At 40.1% G+C, this 18,673-nt stretch overlaps 1 protein-coding gene across 1 annotated transcript in view; it reads left to right on the forward strand.

The window, feature by feature from the left end:
* pcsk2 (proprotein convertase subtilisin/kexin type 2) overlaps positions 1-18,673 on the forward strand; it is a 30,027-nt gene that overhangs the window by 10,010 nt on the left and 1,344 nt on the right. The window contains exons 6-11 of the mRNA XM_056395638.1: positions 4,062-4,138; positions 5,126-5,214; positions 5,827-6,002; positions 10,707-10,922; positions 13,165-13,265; positions 14,705-14,932. Coding sequence (XP_056251613.1) covers positions 4,062-4,138; positions 5,126-5,214; positions 5,827-6,002; positions 10,707-10,922; positions 13,165-13,265; positions 14,705-14,932 — 887 coding nt within the window. The remainder of the gene's footprint in view (positions 1-4,061; positions 4,139-5,125; positions 5,215-5,826; positions 6,003-10,706; positions 10,923-13,164; positions 13,266-14,704; positions 14,933-18,673) is intronic.

Raw genomic sequence — 18,673 nt, forward strand, 5'->3', positions numbered from 1 at the left:
TATAAATAAATACATTTATACAGATTCTAGTATTATACCACTAAGTGATACAATTGCAGATATACTGTAATACTTATTTCCTATCTTTAACAGATCACAGTACGTAATATCAGATGGTGGCAGTGGTAAATATCACAGAAGAAATCCAATTGTCTCTATAAAACAATTATCGTGTTGAGTTTGACCTAATTCCTCCACAGGAGCAATGAGTGTGCAGGTATTCTTTTTGTGTCTATGCTTGCCAGCACCTAATCAATACTGGTATCGTGTTTGGCTGCTACAATATTTGAGGGATTTCAAAGTAACGAAAGCAGTGATCAGTGGATGACCTTTTTCTTGTCTTTCTCAATAAGAATTGTGTGAAAGGAGCAGAGGTATAGTATTGGGTTTTATGTCCCTTCTGATGAACACGTTGTTGCAAGTGTTGCTCTCCACCCCTGAACACCCTGGGAAGTTACCATGATAAAATGTTATGATGTCACATTACCATGAAGTTCATCTCATATGTGTCTTTTGTTTGAATTTGTATGAGATGGAGAGCCAGATTAAAAGAGAGAAGAGATTTACAGTATATGTTCAGGCTCTTGTCATACCCTGTGAGACAAATGTTCACTGCCATTTTTTCAAGAGCTATGGAAGAACAGTATCCGTCTTCACTGTAATCACTTTAAAGTTGGCTTGGACCTTGTGTTATAGATTCTTTCAAGGTACTTTTACTTTGAAGCATCTTGCAAAGGGCTTTCAAGCAAGGTTGCATTATACAGAAATCCCGCATCAGCTTTACTACATTATAGATTAGGTTATCAGCACCAAATGGACTACTGAATTCAGCCATGCTAACAAGATGAATGGCACTGAGAGAGGCACATGATGTTTTGTCTGTTCTTGGTCCACATCAACGTATAGTAATAATTCAGGAATAAACACATCTAGAACATTAAGCTCAATGACAGACTTCAAGCTGGATTTAAAATATTTGCCTTTTAGTGGTGGAAGTAGTACTGAGGTCCTTTACTTTCAGTATCAGTACAACAATGAAAAAATACTCTATTACCAGTAAATACTTTTGTAATGGTTCTGTAAATGATCACTGCCACTAAATGTCGCACTAGACCACCAGCATCTCAGACCAAAACAAATACTTCGTCGACCACAGCTCCGGCCGTCTTTCAGCTACAACAACCCCACCCCCGACCTTTACATTCTCAGTTAGCAATGTGTTACGAAGCCCAGTGAAAGCGGCCACTAAACACATAAGAAGAACAACTGAATTAAGTTACCTAGTATACATGAGAGCCAAAACCATTAGCCTATGCTGGTATTACATGCTAGCATGATATGCTCCATGGTAATGCTGGTAGCAAACCAGCAAGCGATAGCAACTTTTTAAAGTTTTCAAAGCCTTGGACTTATCCAGTGAGACCGGCTGCATGAATGGCACTGCCGAGGCTGGTAAAGACACTGACAGAGCTGCTAAAAACGTAAAAAACCTAAACTATGGATGTTTTGATAATCCACCACCTTATCAGGGTTTGAGTTGGCAGTTCCAATGGCAAGTCTGCCTGTCCTCCTCTGTTATCTCTTTTTTTGTCAATGAGCTTTCTACAGTGGAGGAAGTTCTGGAAGGTACCAGCTGAAGTACATGTAGTACAGTACTTTCACAGCACCACTGTGAAAATCTTTTTATTTTACTTTCTCATCTAACATCAAGCTGATGACATCAACCTCAACCTCCTTATTGCTATAGTTGTTGCTATGTCTAACTGTAGAGAAACAGGGCATGCTGGCTTCCACTATAGTAACTTTGAGTCAGCTCCCTCAAGTACCATTCGCTCAGAGAACGGCGACTAGATGATGGTTGCTGGGGAAAGGTGAGGTGGCTGATGCTGGGCACAATCCATTATTCTGACTCTGGTTACTCACAGGACACTAGAGGAAGAGCAGAGTCTGATTGATAGCTGAAGATATGAGCTTGAGAAGCACAGCAAATGATTCATGGACATGGGCCTGTGTCATTTATTACTGGGGCTCAGCACTTTTCACTCCATTTAATGAAAAAGAAAAAAAACACACGCGCACACACTCCTGCTCCTGACGTGAGCAAAAGCTGTTTTTGGGAGCAGTGTGTTCTCTCTTCACAAATGTTCTGCTGTGAATAATAACATTTTCAAGCAAGTTCTTAGACTTTTCATATGTTTAACAGGTTTCACTGCTAAAGTTGTTCGACTTTTTTAAAAGTTTTTTATTGATTCTTTGACACGTACACATGTTACTGAGAGAAAACAGACAAAGACAGAAGAAGAAAGAAAGTAATCCAACTGAGAAAAATGGCATTTACACTTAAATGTATCAGCACATCTCCTCATACAATTAAAGAGGTATGAATCTGTCCCTATTGGCACTTCATCATGCAAGCCCAGTTGCTGTAAGTGTTTCTACTTTCCTCTAGTGGTTACCCACTCCCCATCTCCTAATAATTATGGTGTTTCTCCATCAGGTCAATAAGCTTTTGCTGTTTTGTTTTCTTTTTGTCGCTGACTGAGTCATCTCCTCTAAATGCCAGCCAGCAGGCCTGTCAGACCCAAGCTTGGAGGCAGCCCCCAAGATTGATCTGATATGTTTGGTCTTTGGCTGACGAACACAGCTGTGGTTTCTCTATACTCGTGAGCACACAAAGCACCTGTTACTGGCTGCAGAGAGCAGAATATAGATAGCACTCCAAATGACATGACTAACGGGTAAAGGAGAGCTTTGGAAGTGTGTTACAGAGAGCGCAATAAGTATGAGACTTTCCCAAGGATGTCTGTTCAATCTTACTGTGTGTGTGTGTGTGTGTTTGTGTGTGTCCTGTCCTCCAGACATGGCTATTCTGATAATTATGTTGACTACATTAATGTCTCTCTGGCAGATGTGTGTCTCCTGCGTGCTTTTCCTCCTGCTTTTCTGCTGCTGTTCATTCTGATCCTATTACTTTTGGCCATGTGGAATTAAATGCTGGCAATGCTTAGTCCATTATTTTCTCAGTTTGAAATCCCCGCTGTGACCACACATTATTTCAGTATTGCCACAGAGGAAAGATTTGTAGTTAAGTATTGTATCACCGTGCTCAGATCACTGTTGTTGTGTGTATACCGGTTTATTAGGTTGCTTCTAACTAAACCTAATGCAGTCAAATACAACAGCCCCGCATTAAATCTTAGGTTCAGAAAGGTTAAAATATTGTGTTTTTGTTGAAACTATTAGAGAAATGTGTTTTAACAATTTTTGTCAAAATCTCAACAGTTTCAACAAAAACTGAACATTACAACCTTTAAAAAGAAATGGAAAACTAAGTTAAATAAAGTTACAGGAGGAGGTCAATGCCACTCAGGGTTTTTCCTGAATAGAGAATTGCTAGGCGGTTGCCACTACTACTTTGTGAATTTGAATCAATATGGGAGGAAATTTGTCCCATATTTCGTTTATGTTATGTCTTAAAAGTGCTGTGAATAATGTAATGTCAAGTAAAACCAAACCAATTGCCAGCTTTTTTCACATAAAAGGTGGCAACCCTACAGATGAATATTATCTCTTTTACATCCAAGCACATCCAGCTTTTTGAAAAGTTTCCTTGAAATGGACAGTGCAGAGTGCAGACATCATTAGTTCTTCTAATAGAGGGGAAAAAAATAAGTTAATTCATGTTACTGACTAGATACGGTTGATGTGTGAATGAATGAAAAAATGAATGAAGATATAACTATAATTATATTATATTAAAATATATTATATAATTATATATATTGCCCTTGGCAAGAAAGTGGATAGTATATTCCCCAAAATGTCAAACTGGGGTTTCTTTTTATTTCCTAGATGTACCTAATAAACTATAAGTATTACACACTAGCAAGCCATGTTTTGGAAAAACTCAAAATCACTCTCAATTGGTCTATCCAAATGACAGAACAGGCTGTGATAAAGGTCAGCACTTCACTTTGAAATGCTTCTCTCTGCCTTCTCTCCTTTTGTTTTTCTGCCTCAGTGTTGTTGTTTTTGTAAATGCATCCATTTGGTCCTTTCAGAATGCCGATGCCAGCTATGACTTCAGCAGCAATGACCCGTTCCCATTTCCACGCTACACAGATGACTGGTTCAACAGGTAAAGCTCACCCAGCCAACCCCTGTTTATATATACACATGCTCAGTGTGTTTTTGTGTGCATGTGTGTGCTCTCCCTGGAGTCTGGCAGCTTTCCTACTATTGATTTTCTCTCCGCATAGTTCCATTAAGACATAATGGTGCCGTATAAACAGAGCTGTTGTCCAGCACAACAAAATAGAAAACATAATGCCTATTTTTACCTGCTCACTTGGAGGAGATAAGGTAGATAAAGGAGGACTAACACAAGTCTAGTCTGTTCTCAGAGTTGCAGTGTTTACAGTGATGACCTGCTGTCTGATAACACCTTATCTGCCTCCCATCTCCCAATCACACTGGGTGATCCACTGCCGCCGCAGCACGTCGAGGAGCGGAACAAAGAGAAATATATTCTTTCTCCGCCTCTCCTCCTCCACTGTGCCTTCATCTGCTCAGATGTATTGTGTAGTGTATGTGTGTCTGTGTGTGGGAGTGAGAAGGGAATATTTGGGTTTGCCAGTGTAGCAGTTGCTGACTGTCGGGCACAACTCGCTGGCTAATCATCTGGTTGTTATAAATAGCTGCCTGTCTGTAGCAAAGCATGCTGGGAGAGAGGGGTTGACTCTCTGCAGTGTCCCTGTAGGGGATGGAGAGAGAGACACATGGTGCACACAAAACAATGATATGTGCAAACATATTCAGTCGGACCCAGATGAGTGATGGGAAAATGAATGGATAAATGTTGTTGGCTTTCTATGAGCTAATGTTCTTCGGGTCACAGAATTACAGAATTACAGAGTTACATTACATTTGAATTACAGTGTTTATGCTAATTCTAATCGATTTACAAAAATGGTAAACCCTTCCTATCAACAGATTTCTCATTTAGTCAACAAAAACAAGAGATGTATCTAATCAGTGATACCTCAGACTTAACCCACAACGTATCATTTGTAAATTCATGTAAATTCATGCAAATCCTCTTTTCTCTGCTCTTTGCTGCCACCAGTCATGGAACACGATGTGCTGGAGAGGTGTCTGCGGCAGCCAATAACAACATCTGCGGTGTGGGAGTCGCCTACAACTCAAAGGTGGCAGGTGTGTGTCATATTAAAGCCGCAGATTGGACAGTGAGAGGAATAACAATGAGCAAACTGATGATAGTAAATGACAGTTCTGATAACGGTATGATCAAAGGATCAAAGGTATGATAAGGGTGATTCGCTGTGAGGGGAAATACTGTATACACCATGTATAAAACATATATTGTTCTGGAAGATCAGCACTCCATTGTTTGGTATCTACCCATAGAATTACTGCAAATTACTGTAGAGGTCAGCTGGAGTCCACATATCAACAGGACAACACCATTAATCCCAACAGCCCCATGTTTCCGTTTCATATTGAGTTTTCGTGAAATGTGGTATGGGTAGAAATAAGAAAATGAGTATTGACTATTTGATTTGTGTCCTGCTATGAACCTGACATCACTTTCTTGCCATTTCTAAGGGTTCAGATGCTATAAATATGTGGTAGGCTATTGTACTGTCTTGACACTATAGTGTAAACCTAACCAGCTGAAAAGGGTTTTATGAATCACCCTCTAATAGGTACCTAAACTGCACTGTGTTCCAGCAGCAATAACAATACAGTAAACCAATGATAGCCAGAATTTTAATTTCAAATTCATATGGAGGTGTTCTGTGTCAGGTATCAGAATGTTGGATCAACCCTTTATGACTGACATCATCGAGGCATCATCCATCAGCCACATGCCCCAGGTTATTGATATCTACAGTGCCAGCTGGGGACCAACCGATGACGGCAAGACGGTGGATGGACCCCGAGAGCTCACACTACAGGCTATGGCTGACGGTGTCAATAAGGTGAGGGGGTATTGTGCATACTGTGCTGAGTGTTTCTTAATAATGTTAAAGTGTATCAGAAAGTCATCTTTGGTGGTTTATATTAGGCTTTGTATTCCATCTTTCCACATTTTCTTTTTACAAAACTATGAATGGGACACGTTTCTGACTTATTTTAACTACTGTCTTTGAATGGTGGTCTAGAAAGTATAGCAATGCTGTTCAGTCAGTCCGCCCACCACGCAGAGACTGAAATCTCTCAACAACCACTGGATGGATTGCCACACAATTTTTACATACATTCATGGTTCCAAGAGGATGAATCTTCATGACTTTGGTGTCCCCCTGACCTTTCCTCTTCCCAACATGAAGTTCACAATTGTGACTTTGAGTGAAATGTGTCAACAACTATGTGATGGATTGGCATGAAATATGGTACAAATATTAATGTCTCGCTCAGTCCATCATAGCACCCCTACTGTGTGACACCACTTTTAACTCCACAAGAATATTTTCATCTTAGTTAACCATAGCCCTCTAACAAGTCTGTGGAGTTTCACGTCTTTTGGAGCTGATTAAGCATTCATTCCTGTGTCCTGCGCAAGGACACTTCAGCAAGGTGAAAACTCTCCAAGGCCTGTCAACGGGGGCTTAAATGTAGGCCCTCTAGTGGAATAGCAGTCCTTTTGGACAGGCACGCACACAGAGTTGCCATGCTAACAGTGTCACTGCCAATTACTTGCTTGATTAATCATCATGCACCGTGTGCTGGCAGGTGTGGGTTGCTCCGAAATGACCCTTTCTCAGGCAGGGTAGCTGAGTAGGAGCAAAGCTGACTGTAATCTCTGATCATGTAAACACAACTAATCAAGCAGCCACTCTGCAATCTGCTTCTTAGATTCTAATGATCACTTATATAGACTTATGATGGCTGAGCATGATGCACACTGTGCAACAAAAGGAAACATTTAAAATAACGAATCGCATTATGTTATATTAACAACTGAGTCAGACAGAGTAGCTTTAAATCTGCATCTTAGACATAACTGTGTGGTTTAGCAAATTGCCACCGATAATGGAAATAAATGACAGTGTGTGCAGTGCAAAATTAAAGCACTTTGTTTGGGCTTGTGCAGGAGACGGAAGGCAGAAGGCCTGAAGCTTCATAGGTGAGCTCGGCAATGCTCAAACCTCTCTTTGCAATTCAAATAGAGAGACATAAATAAGCATCATGAAGGGAAGGACATGCCACTCCCCCTCCACTTGATCCTTTGTTCTGTGGGGGAACGGTCGGCCTTTTGTAGAAACAGGTGCAGTGTTTGGTGAAGAGGACGCTCTCTGCGTGAAGCCACAGTCAGTTGTTTCATGTTTCCAGGCACTCTATCAGTAACAAAGATGATATTTGATGATTCAATTTACCGATGGTATTATGCCCCACTGCAAAGAAAAGATAAAGACTGTCTTCAATTTTTTGTGCCTTCACCACTGTAATTCCTATCTACCGTAACTAAAATAGGTTAACACTACAGCACTTGATCGTACAGTTTGTCCACCAACTTTTTTTACTTTTGCATTGCTAATTTATCATTTGATGCCATACAAATTGTTACTATTACCCATATCATTATTATGGTGGTTTACTTAAGATTTCATGGCTCCTTTACTCACTCAGTGAGAAATCAAACAGAAGCCATGTTTTGTTATTTATAACAAAATAAGGCAAGAATTAAACACACACCCTGCACAAACACACAGAGACACTCAAATGCAAATAAACATGATAACTCATCATAAGCCTAAGTAAACACAATGTACTTCAGGCAGTTTGTTCCACAAAGTAGGGCCAAAGAAAAACTAAGAGCACCATCACAATCTTGGCTCTTATTCTAGGGTTAGGGTTACATGAATTGCATGTATTTGATATCTATTTGCTATGTGTAACCCTTTTACTAGGGATTCACAGAGTATCGGCCCGGCCAATTATCTGTGGTAAAATTAGTCATTTTTCAGTATCACTACTTTTTTTTAACCGATAACCGATAAAATAAGTTACTTTTTTTTTTAAAAAAGCATCGAAGCACTGACACATGACGAAATTGATAGTCACCCTCTTGGGAAGTAACATAAGATTGACATCCTGTTCCGGGAGGTAGTTGAATAAGGTTTGCGCTACGCCCGCTCGCGCATCAGATCTAATTGCGCACAAGCAGGTTCTCATTAACTGTATGAGCAACTTATCTCATGGTGCAAAAAAAAAAAGTGACAGTAATCTACCAAGAACATGTGTAAAAGAACATTAAACCTAATTACTGCATCACTGGCAACATTTGAGTGACTCGGAACACACGTGAGCACAGTTTCTCCGGCAGAAGCTCTGCCTCTGCCAAACGGAGGATGAGGAAAGTCCACTACCAGGCTGCAGTCTTACTTTAGCAAAGTATTGTTTACTTTAAATACTTGAAAGCTACATGCGACTGTTCTTTTTTGCAGTGTCAAAAGTTGTTTAATTTTGTTATTATATCTATTATATGTCCATATTTACCTGTGATAAAACAGAGCAGCAATAAACACTACAAATATGAAAAACTCCTGCCACTGGAGATGAGACAGTACACTGACGGCAGCACGTCAGCAGGTGAACAGTCAGTAGCTACTGTTACTGAAATGATATTTTACTACAGTACTAGTAAAATCTCTGCATAAAAATGTTCTCTGATAAAAATACTAAGTAAGTCAGTTAAAAAGGACTCAGAGTATACATGTTACATTTCAAAAAGGGGGAAAACATCTTATTTGGTGATAATAATAATATATGATAAAACTATTAAATTAAAGAACATCTTTAGACTGCCAGGTGAGGAGAGCACCGAAATCAACCAATTAATTCCAGTCAGGCTCTTTGCAGTCTGTGCATACACCTGGTGATTACTAATATACACTCAGTTATCAGTTTATTAGGAACATCTAGCTAAAACTAATGTATAGTATTACAACAGTCCTGCAGTAAATCCACCTTCATGAAGTTTATAATCAGTTAGTAATAAAATTGTTTCAGACAGTTGTTCATTCAACTGTATGATCATTATGGAGGATGCAGTGTGTGTAGCTGTATTACATTATACAGGTGTTTTTGTTACTTAGCCCACTTTCACTGACATAAATGGGGTGGACAAAATAATAGATACACCTGGACGCCACAGTGATTGTCCTCATACAGCAGTAGTTTTGTGTTGGCATATCGGTTCCAAATAACAGTTATTGGCCCTGAAAAAACCATATTGGTCGATCCCTACATTTCACCACTGGAACAATGAAGAACAATTCATGCAGAGCTTAAGTATTAAACCCCTATAAACTCCAAAATGGTGAAAGTGACATCTCAGGGAATAATATACACGTCTAGGGTAAAGTATGAGGCTAAGGGAACACTACTGGCTTTAATAACCCAGTGTGATGATACTGTAGAAATATGTGAATCATCTTATCAATTATTCAACATATACTGTGAAAAAACAAACACATTTCCGCAGTTTAAACTACAGTGCACGTTTTAGTTTAGTTTGTTCTTTCAACAATTGCATTAAGGTTGGTTGGCGCGCTTAATGGTGGGGCTCATGGAGAAACAAACAGTTGCATGGCGTGAGTATGAATCTTACCACATCTGAAGAAAACACCTGAGGTCACGCTCATCTCAGTCCGAAGCGGCGACAGCAGGAACAACATAACCGGAAAAACACCCTGTCTGATGGTAGACCGTCCTCAGCGTCGGGCAAATTCTCCGCGATGACTGCGGAAGCTCCGTCCTACCGTAGCTCCTCCACTCTCGTCCGTGCAGGTGAAGAAGGCGATTGTCTCTCACAATGGCGGCAGCTCTGCTAATCAAGCTAGCTCACTCCAGAGTGAAAAAAAACATACCTCTTCGGCCGCTTAACAGTCCCAAACTCACACACACAGTTAACATAACTTATACCATAAGAAACGAGTTAACTAGCAAATAGTCCACAGTTATAGCGTAACAGAATTACTCGGTAAACGTTTAATAGTCCATGGCGTCTCTCACTGGTGCCCAACTCTGTTCGTCACAGTGCCTATCTCCCCAACCAACTTCTTTTTTTTTTCGTGATCACTCAGATGTCAACCGGAAATCACACTCCTTCAGATTAACTCTCCAAATTAAACATTATTATTAAACCATCTCAGTAATTAACAAGCCTTAGAAAATCTTATTAAAATACTAAAATATATATTAAATATATGTAAACTGTAAATTAAATCACTTACTAAACAATTATGAAAATTGAATGTTAAATCTCATGATAGATGCACAAAAACATACTCAGTAAATTCTGATACATCTTAACATCAGTCTAACAGATATGGCTTCTTATCAATAATTGGCAATAATGCCCATTTCTAAGATAAAAAAAGAAAAGAAATACAAAACAACTGATAATGTAAATCAGGTCATTACATAGGCTATGTCTTACATGGCTGTGTCTTTGCTATGTGATTCAGATAAATTTTTTGATCATTTGGCATCAGATGATGTTCACAGTTAGTAAACACACACTGACACCTATTGTATAATACACCACCCTGGTGAAATTCCCAAATTCCCAATTCTTATTTCAGCCATGTTATTCCCTCTAGTGATAAACAGGGCGGTGACATATTTCACTCTTTCACTCCATTTGGATGATGATTGGATGGTGATTTTGTTTAAAGGGCCGTGGAGGAAAAGGCAGCATCTACGTATGGGCATCAGGAGATGGTGGTAGCTATGACGACTGCAACTGTGATGGTTACGCCTCGAGCATGTGGACGATTTCCATCAACTCAGCCATCAATGACGGACGCACCGCCTTGTACGATGAGAGCTGCTCCTCCACCCTTGCGTCAACATTCAGCAACGGACGCAAGAGGAACCCAGAGGCTGGCGTTGTGAGTGTGTTTGTATTTAATTACATAGGCCTAACATGTTTCACATGATTGAAAAAGAAATCATCTGAAATGCTTGTACAGTTTAACAAATGTTTTTAACACTCTACATTTGCTGAAGTTGTATATTTCAGTAGGTATAAGCACTTTTAGCATTCAAAGATGACTTGTTTGTTGTTTTGTGTCTTTCAAATATATCTCCTCATTCATAGATTGAGCTTTAAATAGCTTCTTTTCAGTTTGCCCCACAGGCAATGTGTCCTAGGCCTTTCAGGAGATTGGATGAGACCAGGGATAAAACCTAAGAAGCTGTTACATTGTAATTGCTGGGTGGTTGTGAAAAAATTGAGGTTCAGTTGGGGGGAATAGCTCTTCTCTGATTAACTTCCTGGACGTCCAAATGCAAAATTTTGCTGTGGATGCTGAGAGAGGCTGCCATACTGTGATGATCACAACACTTACAGCATAGTGGATGAGGACCTATTATGCTTTTCAGAGTTTTCCCTTTCCTATAGTGTATTATTTAGCTTTTTGTGCATGTTAATGGTCTACAGAGTTGCAAGGCTCAAAGAGAATATCTCTATTTGGATAAAACTCACTTTTCTCATTTCGACGAAATGCCCTGTTGGCAGTCCAGGCCTTACTTCCTAGACCTGTTGACATCAGTATTTTCGCCAAATCATAGTATACATTATCTCATGGCACTTTACAGGGTAAGGTCAAGACCTTACATTATTATTGAGAGAAACTCAATGGTTGCGACAAAGAGCAAGCACTTGGTGAGAGGGGGAGGAAAAACTCCCTTTTAACAGGAAAAAACCTCCAACAGAAGCAGGCTCAGGGTGGGCGGCCGTCTGCCTCAACCGGTTGGGTGTGAGAGGAGAAAAGAGGGGGTGGTGTAGTGGAGAGAGTTGATTGTTAATTGTAACAGTGTAAACAATAACAGTTATACCAATAGGTGATGGTGTTATCGTATCTGCTGTTAATTGTTAATAATTGTCAATATGTCCCTTAGTGCTACCCACTAGCAAGCTGGACACTCCCTGCAATCTTGGCAGGGAGTTGCAATCAGTCATTGTGTCAAGTCCACTGCAGACTGTCGAGCTACTTTATTTGCAGCACTTCTCTCCTCATTTCTGCAATTTCTCTCCTTCCAACTGTATGGCAGTGGGTGTGCTTGTTTGCCTGCTCTAGTCTAGCTTGCGAAGGTGCATCAGGTCTACCATCTTCCTGTTCAAGATTGAACTCTGGCTCAAACTAATAAGGCAGAACCAACGCCATTGTAATAGCCACAACCATTTGTTTACAGCTGCCATTATAATATATCGATGACAGCTGTGGAAGAAAGCAATACATGAGCGGAACCAAACGTGTAGTTGCCAGGAAGCTGACCAATCACAGCACACGGGCTCTAAGGACTAGGGGGGCCTTAAAGAGCCTGATCTCTACCCTGATAATGACAAAGGCAACCATTCAGAAAGAGTTTATTTTCACCAAATTGCTTTACTGTAATCGTTTTCTTCTGTATGAATGGAAAGAAAAGTAACAAGGCAAACAAATGATAAATGAAAGAGAACCTGACCTTAGTAAGCATAAATGGACTATAACTGTAACTGGTGTATGGCTATTTGATTATTTACCTGGAGAATTGTGTCACCAGTGGGAGATACCCGAAAAAATGAGTGGTTGGGTCAACCACAATGAAAAGAGAGACAGCAAAAGCTTGAAAGATGGTGCTTGCTTCCTTGTGTTGAGGACAGATGCCTGACATTGATGGCTAACATTAGAATAATGAATGCTCTTATATCTTAGCATGCCCTCATAGACAATATTCTATACCATGCGTGTGAATTTCCCAGTGTAAAGGCAGCAGTGTTTGTGTTTGTGATTATGCAAATCACCTTTGGCTGTTGACAGAGCCACAGATCTTCCCTAGGGTTTCCTGTCTAATTGCAGTCAATCTGTTATCATTTCTAATTAAGAACCAAATTAAATAAATAAATGCTTATTCAGTAAATATAAACACAATTTGTCAGTTGACGTGTTTATGTAAGAATTCAGCCAATGTTCACTCACTTTATTACTTAATAATAATATTACTTAACAGTAAAAGGAGCGAGAATAAACGTCACATCTTTTGGGTTTTCCCAGAAAAATTTGTTATGAGTCTTTCACACAGAAGTCAGTCCACAGAGTACCTTGCAAAAATGCATTCTTGTTCTTTCTTGTGATTTCTTTATTCCAGGCCACTACAGACCTGTATGGGAATTGCACGCTGCGTCATTCTGGTACATCAGCAGCAGCTCCAGAGGCAGCTGGTGTCTTTGCTCTGGCTCTTGAGGCTAAGTATGTGATCTACTGCCTCTTCCACACACCTGTTATAATTGTGTTTATTGATTTAGATGGGCTGTCTGTATAAAACGTTATTACATTACAACATTCGACTCCTCTCTGTTGAACACAGTGCTGGTCAGAAGGTGTAATTTCACAATGCAATGTTTTCCACCATAAATTTGTACTGTCTTTGATTTGAAACAAAACGGTTTTATGCTGTTCATTTGTGAGCTACTGTGTTTCAAGTACAACCCTGGTCTTTCATATCGCATTAATGTCTTTGACTTCCTCCGTCAATCTCTATCCTCAAATCCTTTATTCTAATATTCTCTCTGTGCCTGCACACCTCAAAAGCGCAAATCATTTCTCCACTTTTGACTGAATTGCTTATTTATCAAACTATAAGCTGAATGAAGAGTGAAACAGCCCCTATTCTGTCCCCCAAAAAGTACACACTCTATGTGATTGTGCCAAGGACGCACATCATATTTGGATCAGTGCTCTTTATATCTCAGTACAAGGCTGAAAAATGCAGTTTATATATATTATTCGGTTAGAATGCTCTCAGTGTTTATGTTTTATTTTTTTCTGTACTTCTTATATGCATGATGCAGAGAGACTGTACTAGATGATGAAAGGATGAAACACAATGCAGTAATTGGTCATCTCAATCTGATGCAAATGTTGCTAACTATAGGCCAATGGTGAAACCAGAGCTTCAGTGATTGATGTTCACAACAAAATGTGTTAATCATGTCATATTAACGTTGCGGTACAAGTTGGAGTGCATTTTATAATCATGATGAATTCAGAACAGGTCATTCCTTGTGGATCAGAGAAAAATTGAAAACATATGCCACTTAAGTAAACCTACCCACGCATTATTAGACAAATATGACAAATCTAAAACCTGGAGAATTTCTGCTTCTCAAATCCCAGAGGAGAGCCGTTCCATTCTCTCAGATGCTTCATTTCTCACATTAAAGGCTGACAAGCCTCTGCTGCCATTACCTAAGTGGAGTTGAATAAAGAAGCAATGTTTGCTTTGCACACATGATAATGATGTTGCTGTTGGGAGGAGTGGATACTCACCCTATCCGGCGGCAAATAACCCACTGAGCTGTTAGGTAGAGTGTGTGGCCATTTTACTGCCCAAACACACTTGAACCATGCAACGGCAGTGAGTCAGCCAGAACAAAGCTGTCACAACACACAGACAACATAATGTAGGGAAACACAGACAAAGGCAACCATCTGCCTCAACGTAGCGACCCTATGATGTTTAGATAATTGAAGGGATGTCATTGAAACAAAAATGAATCAGATTAGTTTTACTATTTGTTCCTGTGAGCCTGCCTGACATTTCTAACTTACAATATTGTCTCTGTTCCATCACTCTATCCTTTCTTTATCCACTTGCTTCTGTCCTGGTGACTGTCTGTCTGCCCCAGCCCTAACCTGACATGGAGAGACATGCAGCACCTGTCAGTCCTGACCTCCAAGAGGAACCAGCTCCATGACGAGGTCCACCAGTGGAGGAGGAATGGCGTTGGCCTTGAGTTCAACCACCTGTTTGGGTATGGTGTGTTGGATGCTGGGGGCATGGTGAAAATGGCCAAGGACTGGAAAACTGTGCCTGAGCGTTTCCATTGTGTAGCTGGGTCCATCCAGGAGACCCAGTGAGTTTCTTTTCTATTCATTTTTTATATCATACATACTGCATACTACATGTGTGCACTATGTATTCTGCAATCTCAAACTGTACCTACCAAGATGTTGAAAGGAAAACACTACTGAGCATGAGAGACACGCTCATCTAATTACTGGGTAATCCCAATAAGGCCTAATTCAATAAAACATCTGTGATGGGAGTGTCCACTTCATAACCCTGTAATATTTAGATTAGCTGCTCAGTCTGTCTGATGGTGCGGTAGATTTGTAATGACATAGTCTATTATCTTGGCAGCCGCTGTTTGTGGTCTAATGCATCAGTCATTTTTTTTGACATTTGAATTTGATTTCTGTATGACAGATAATGGCAAACAAACCTAAAAACTATTGAAAAGCTATTGAAAAGGCATCTAGTGTCATTTTGTTTTGATTAAAAGTGAAAAGTGAAAAGATATGTTGTCTTTAAAAAAAAGACACATGAAATTAAGCTTTTGGGGCGAAGAAATAACACATTCTTCTTATTGCACATAAAAAATTCATAACAATAAAAGACACTGTTGCTCAGTTTAATACAATCAGTGCTTTTGCTGTTACAGTCTTACTTGGTCTTGGTCTGCATGGTGGCTAATCTTAGTTATTGCTACCAAACTTTAAGTAGCTATCTCTGTATAATGGACATTACTGAGTTAGTGCAAAATTCATTTTCACCACTGTTACAGAAGTCTAGCATTTTCGCAAAACAGTAAATTAGCAATTTGATACATGTAGCCACAGTGGCTGCTGTACAGCTAAAGTAAGAGTCTCACTTGGACCTATAAGCATCTTACAGAAGTGTGATGTGGAAACTTGAAACATCCAGTGCACATACTTGTGCTGTGAGAATGGACTTTGCAATGAAGTAGGAGACATATTGTGTCTAGTAGTTACATTTTTTAAATTAAAACTATTAAAGTACATTAGTCATGTTTTGAAAATAAACAACATGCTCTTTATTTGATGATGATTCCTTTAAAACGACTCAGTTATATGAGGAGATTCTAAGTCTCTGCCCTCATCTTTCACAGAAGCAGCTGCAGTTAGTGTCTGTTGTATCATCTTATCCTCCCAGTGTCCGCTCGCATTAAGTAGTATCTCCCCTTGCATCATCCTGTCTTCCTCCCCGCATCTCCTCCATCTACAGCCTTGCTTTCACTTTCTCCTATGTGCCTACAGCCTCCTTCCCTATATGTTTTCCTTTCCACTCTCACCCCCTGTTCACCTTCCCCCCACCCTCTGCATGCCTCACAAAGGGCTCTGCTATTCATCTATCTACCATATCCTGAGGCTTTGAGCTCCCGTGTGTGACGTCTGGTGGTTTCCTGTGGCTAGCCCTCTCATTCACTCTAATTAGAGCGCCATAAATGGCCTGACATGGCGTGCCCCGGAAACACTGTCAATTACACTGACTGACAGCCAGAAAGGGATTCCAGGTGGAGGTGTGCATGTGTGTTGATGTGTGTGTGCCTTAACCCCGAGCTTTCACATGCATTGTGAAAGTGTCAATGTGTGGGTGAAGATAAAAAGGCAGACTGAATACGTTATGTCTTTGTATTTCATTGAAACCATCAACACTTCCAGTTCCTTATTTTAGCTTCTAATCATTGCTTTGCAGACAACACAGTCACAACAACATGCTCTGAAAGTCTGCCGATGTGTGTGCCTCCCTTGAGTGCAGTGCCGGATACAAAAGGAGCATCCCTGAAGAGTTGTATGGCTTTTAGTGCATCCTTGAGGACATCACATGCAAATGGTGGAGAGGACCTGCCCTCATAATGCAGACTGGTTGTGTCTATAGACGATCCTTGATCACTTAGGCTTCCACTGCATAAAGTTGCATCAGTTCAGACATGGAGGAAACTTAATTATCTGACAGAATAACTGCTCATTAAGGGCGTGTTTATAAGGGAGAAATACCATACTTATATTTCAAGCTATTTTTGAGCTGCGAGTTAAAAGCTGTGTCGCTGGCTGTGTCATATTTTTCATCGGCTCACTGTTTCCACAGCAGCGCCACAGGGCTTCTGCTGCTTCTATTGTGGTAGAGATATAATTACAATGAGCCCACCTCTGATGATAGTGTATCAGCTGAGAAAAGCAATAAACACCAACATAGCCATGCTTGCAAGCACACTGCTCAGCACCGACCTGATAGCTGCTCTGGCTGGCTGCTGCTTACTTAGCTGGAGGAAAACTTCTCATTATCAGTGGAGCTGGCATTCAGTTGCCCTACTGTGTGGTGGGGTTGTTTTTAATCTCTGCTGGTCCTGCCCATCAGAGGCGTCCCTCTCCCTGCTCTATGACCGACTGCTGTAATTACTCTTACACATTATCCGATGGGAACCGTGCACCTGCTGCACACGAAAACGTTTTGGGTGTCAGAAGTGAATTCAACACATATTCACTCCCACAGTCAAATAATAATAACAACTAATAATTATAATTAAACAGAAATAATGATGACACTTTTAATGACAGCAAAGATGGAGAAAAAAGTTTTTAAAATGACTTTTAACATTGTCTCTTTGCACTTTGGTTTGCACATAACAACCCTCATATGTCATGTTGTTAATGGAAAAAAACTGTTTAATATTTGGTTATTTGGTTAGATTTCTCAACATGCATGTAGGGTGTGACTGTGAAACTCCCACTGTGAATTGTTCTGTTTTTCAGGGAATAGTCATTCGCCTCCTCAGCCCTTACCCTCACCTCTCTGTGCTCAGCATAGTGCTCTATTAATCATTTTTCAAGCTGACTGCTGTTCCACACGTCCACTCTCTCAGTGAGTTTCTGTGTCTTGTCTCCCTTGCCTCCTCTCCACCTCCCTCTCCCCCATTTCCCACCGCCGGCAATGTGGCCTTGGCCTTTAATAATGTTATTAAGCCTCCTCATAGCCTTGGGTCACCACCCCTGTCCTGCTGTGTTCTCACTCTTTCTTTCCATCACCCAAAGAGATGAGAACAGCAGTATGTCCTCCCAACCACAAAGCAGCAACAATACAAGGACCAGCCTGCTTTTACACCCTGTTCTGAACAAATCCATGTGAACAAAAAAGAAAAAGAATCTCTTCATGCACATAAAAGGAGCTGGAATTCAGGGTTGGTTCAGTATATGGCATTTTTCACACAGTTCACAGACCTCGGACTATTCTACTGTAAAGTTGTTTATTTTATATCTGGATTATTGGATGCATTTTGAAGATTTGGCTCTGAGAACTTGTGATGGGAACCCTTTACTATTTATTGATAGGTAACATCTTGAATAATTGTTAGATTAATTAATAAAGAAAATAATGATTAGTCGCAGCCCCTGTATATTGTATAGCTGTTACAAGAGTAAGTGACAGTATCATTAGTGATACTTTCACAAGAAAATAATCTCACCTTAAGGTAGCTGCTCTGTGGCTTTTGAGCATAGCACTTGATCTTCATCAGCAGATGTAGTTTGTGTGACTAATGTTTTTGCATCATTACCAACTTATGATTCATGGAACTTAAAGGGAAACTTTTTTTCTGTGAAATGTTTCCTTTTAAATTGTTACTTTAAGACAGCACGCATTAAAATAATTTCAAATTGGTGGCAGCCAAAAAATTGTGTGTCAAACATTTGTGACACTAAATAAAAAAGGTGCCCATGTATTATAGACCAAATAGCAGAGAATTTTATCCCCTCCTCTACAGAGAACTTATATGGCGATGCAAGCAGACATGACA

The sequence above is a fragment of the Seriola aureovittata genome, chromosome 14 (genome assembly GCF_021018895.1).
Source record: "Seriola aureovittata isolate HTS-2021-v1 ecotype China chromosome 14, ASM2101889v1, whole genome shotgun sequence".
Lineage (NCBI taxonomy): Eukaryota > Metazoa > Chordata > Actinopteri > Carangiformes > Carangidae > Seriola > Seriola aureovittata.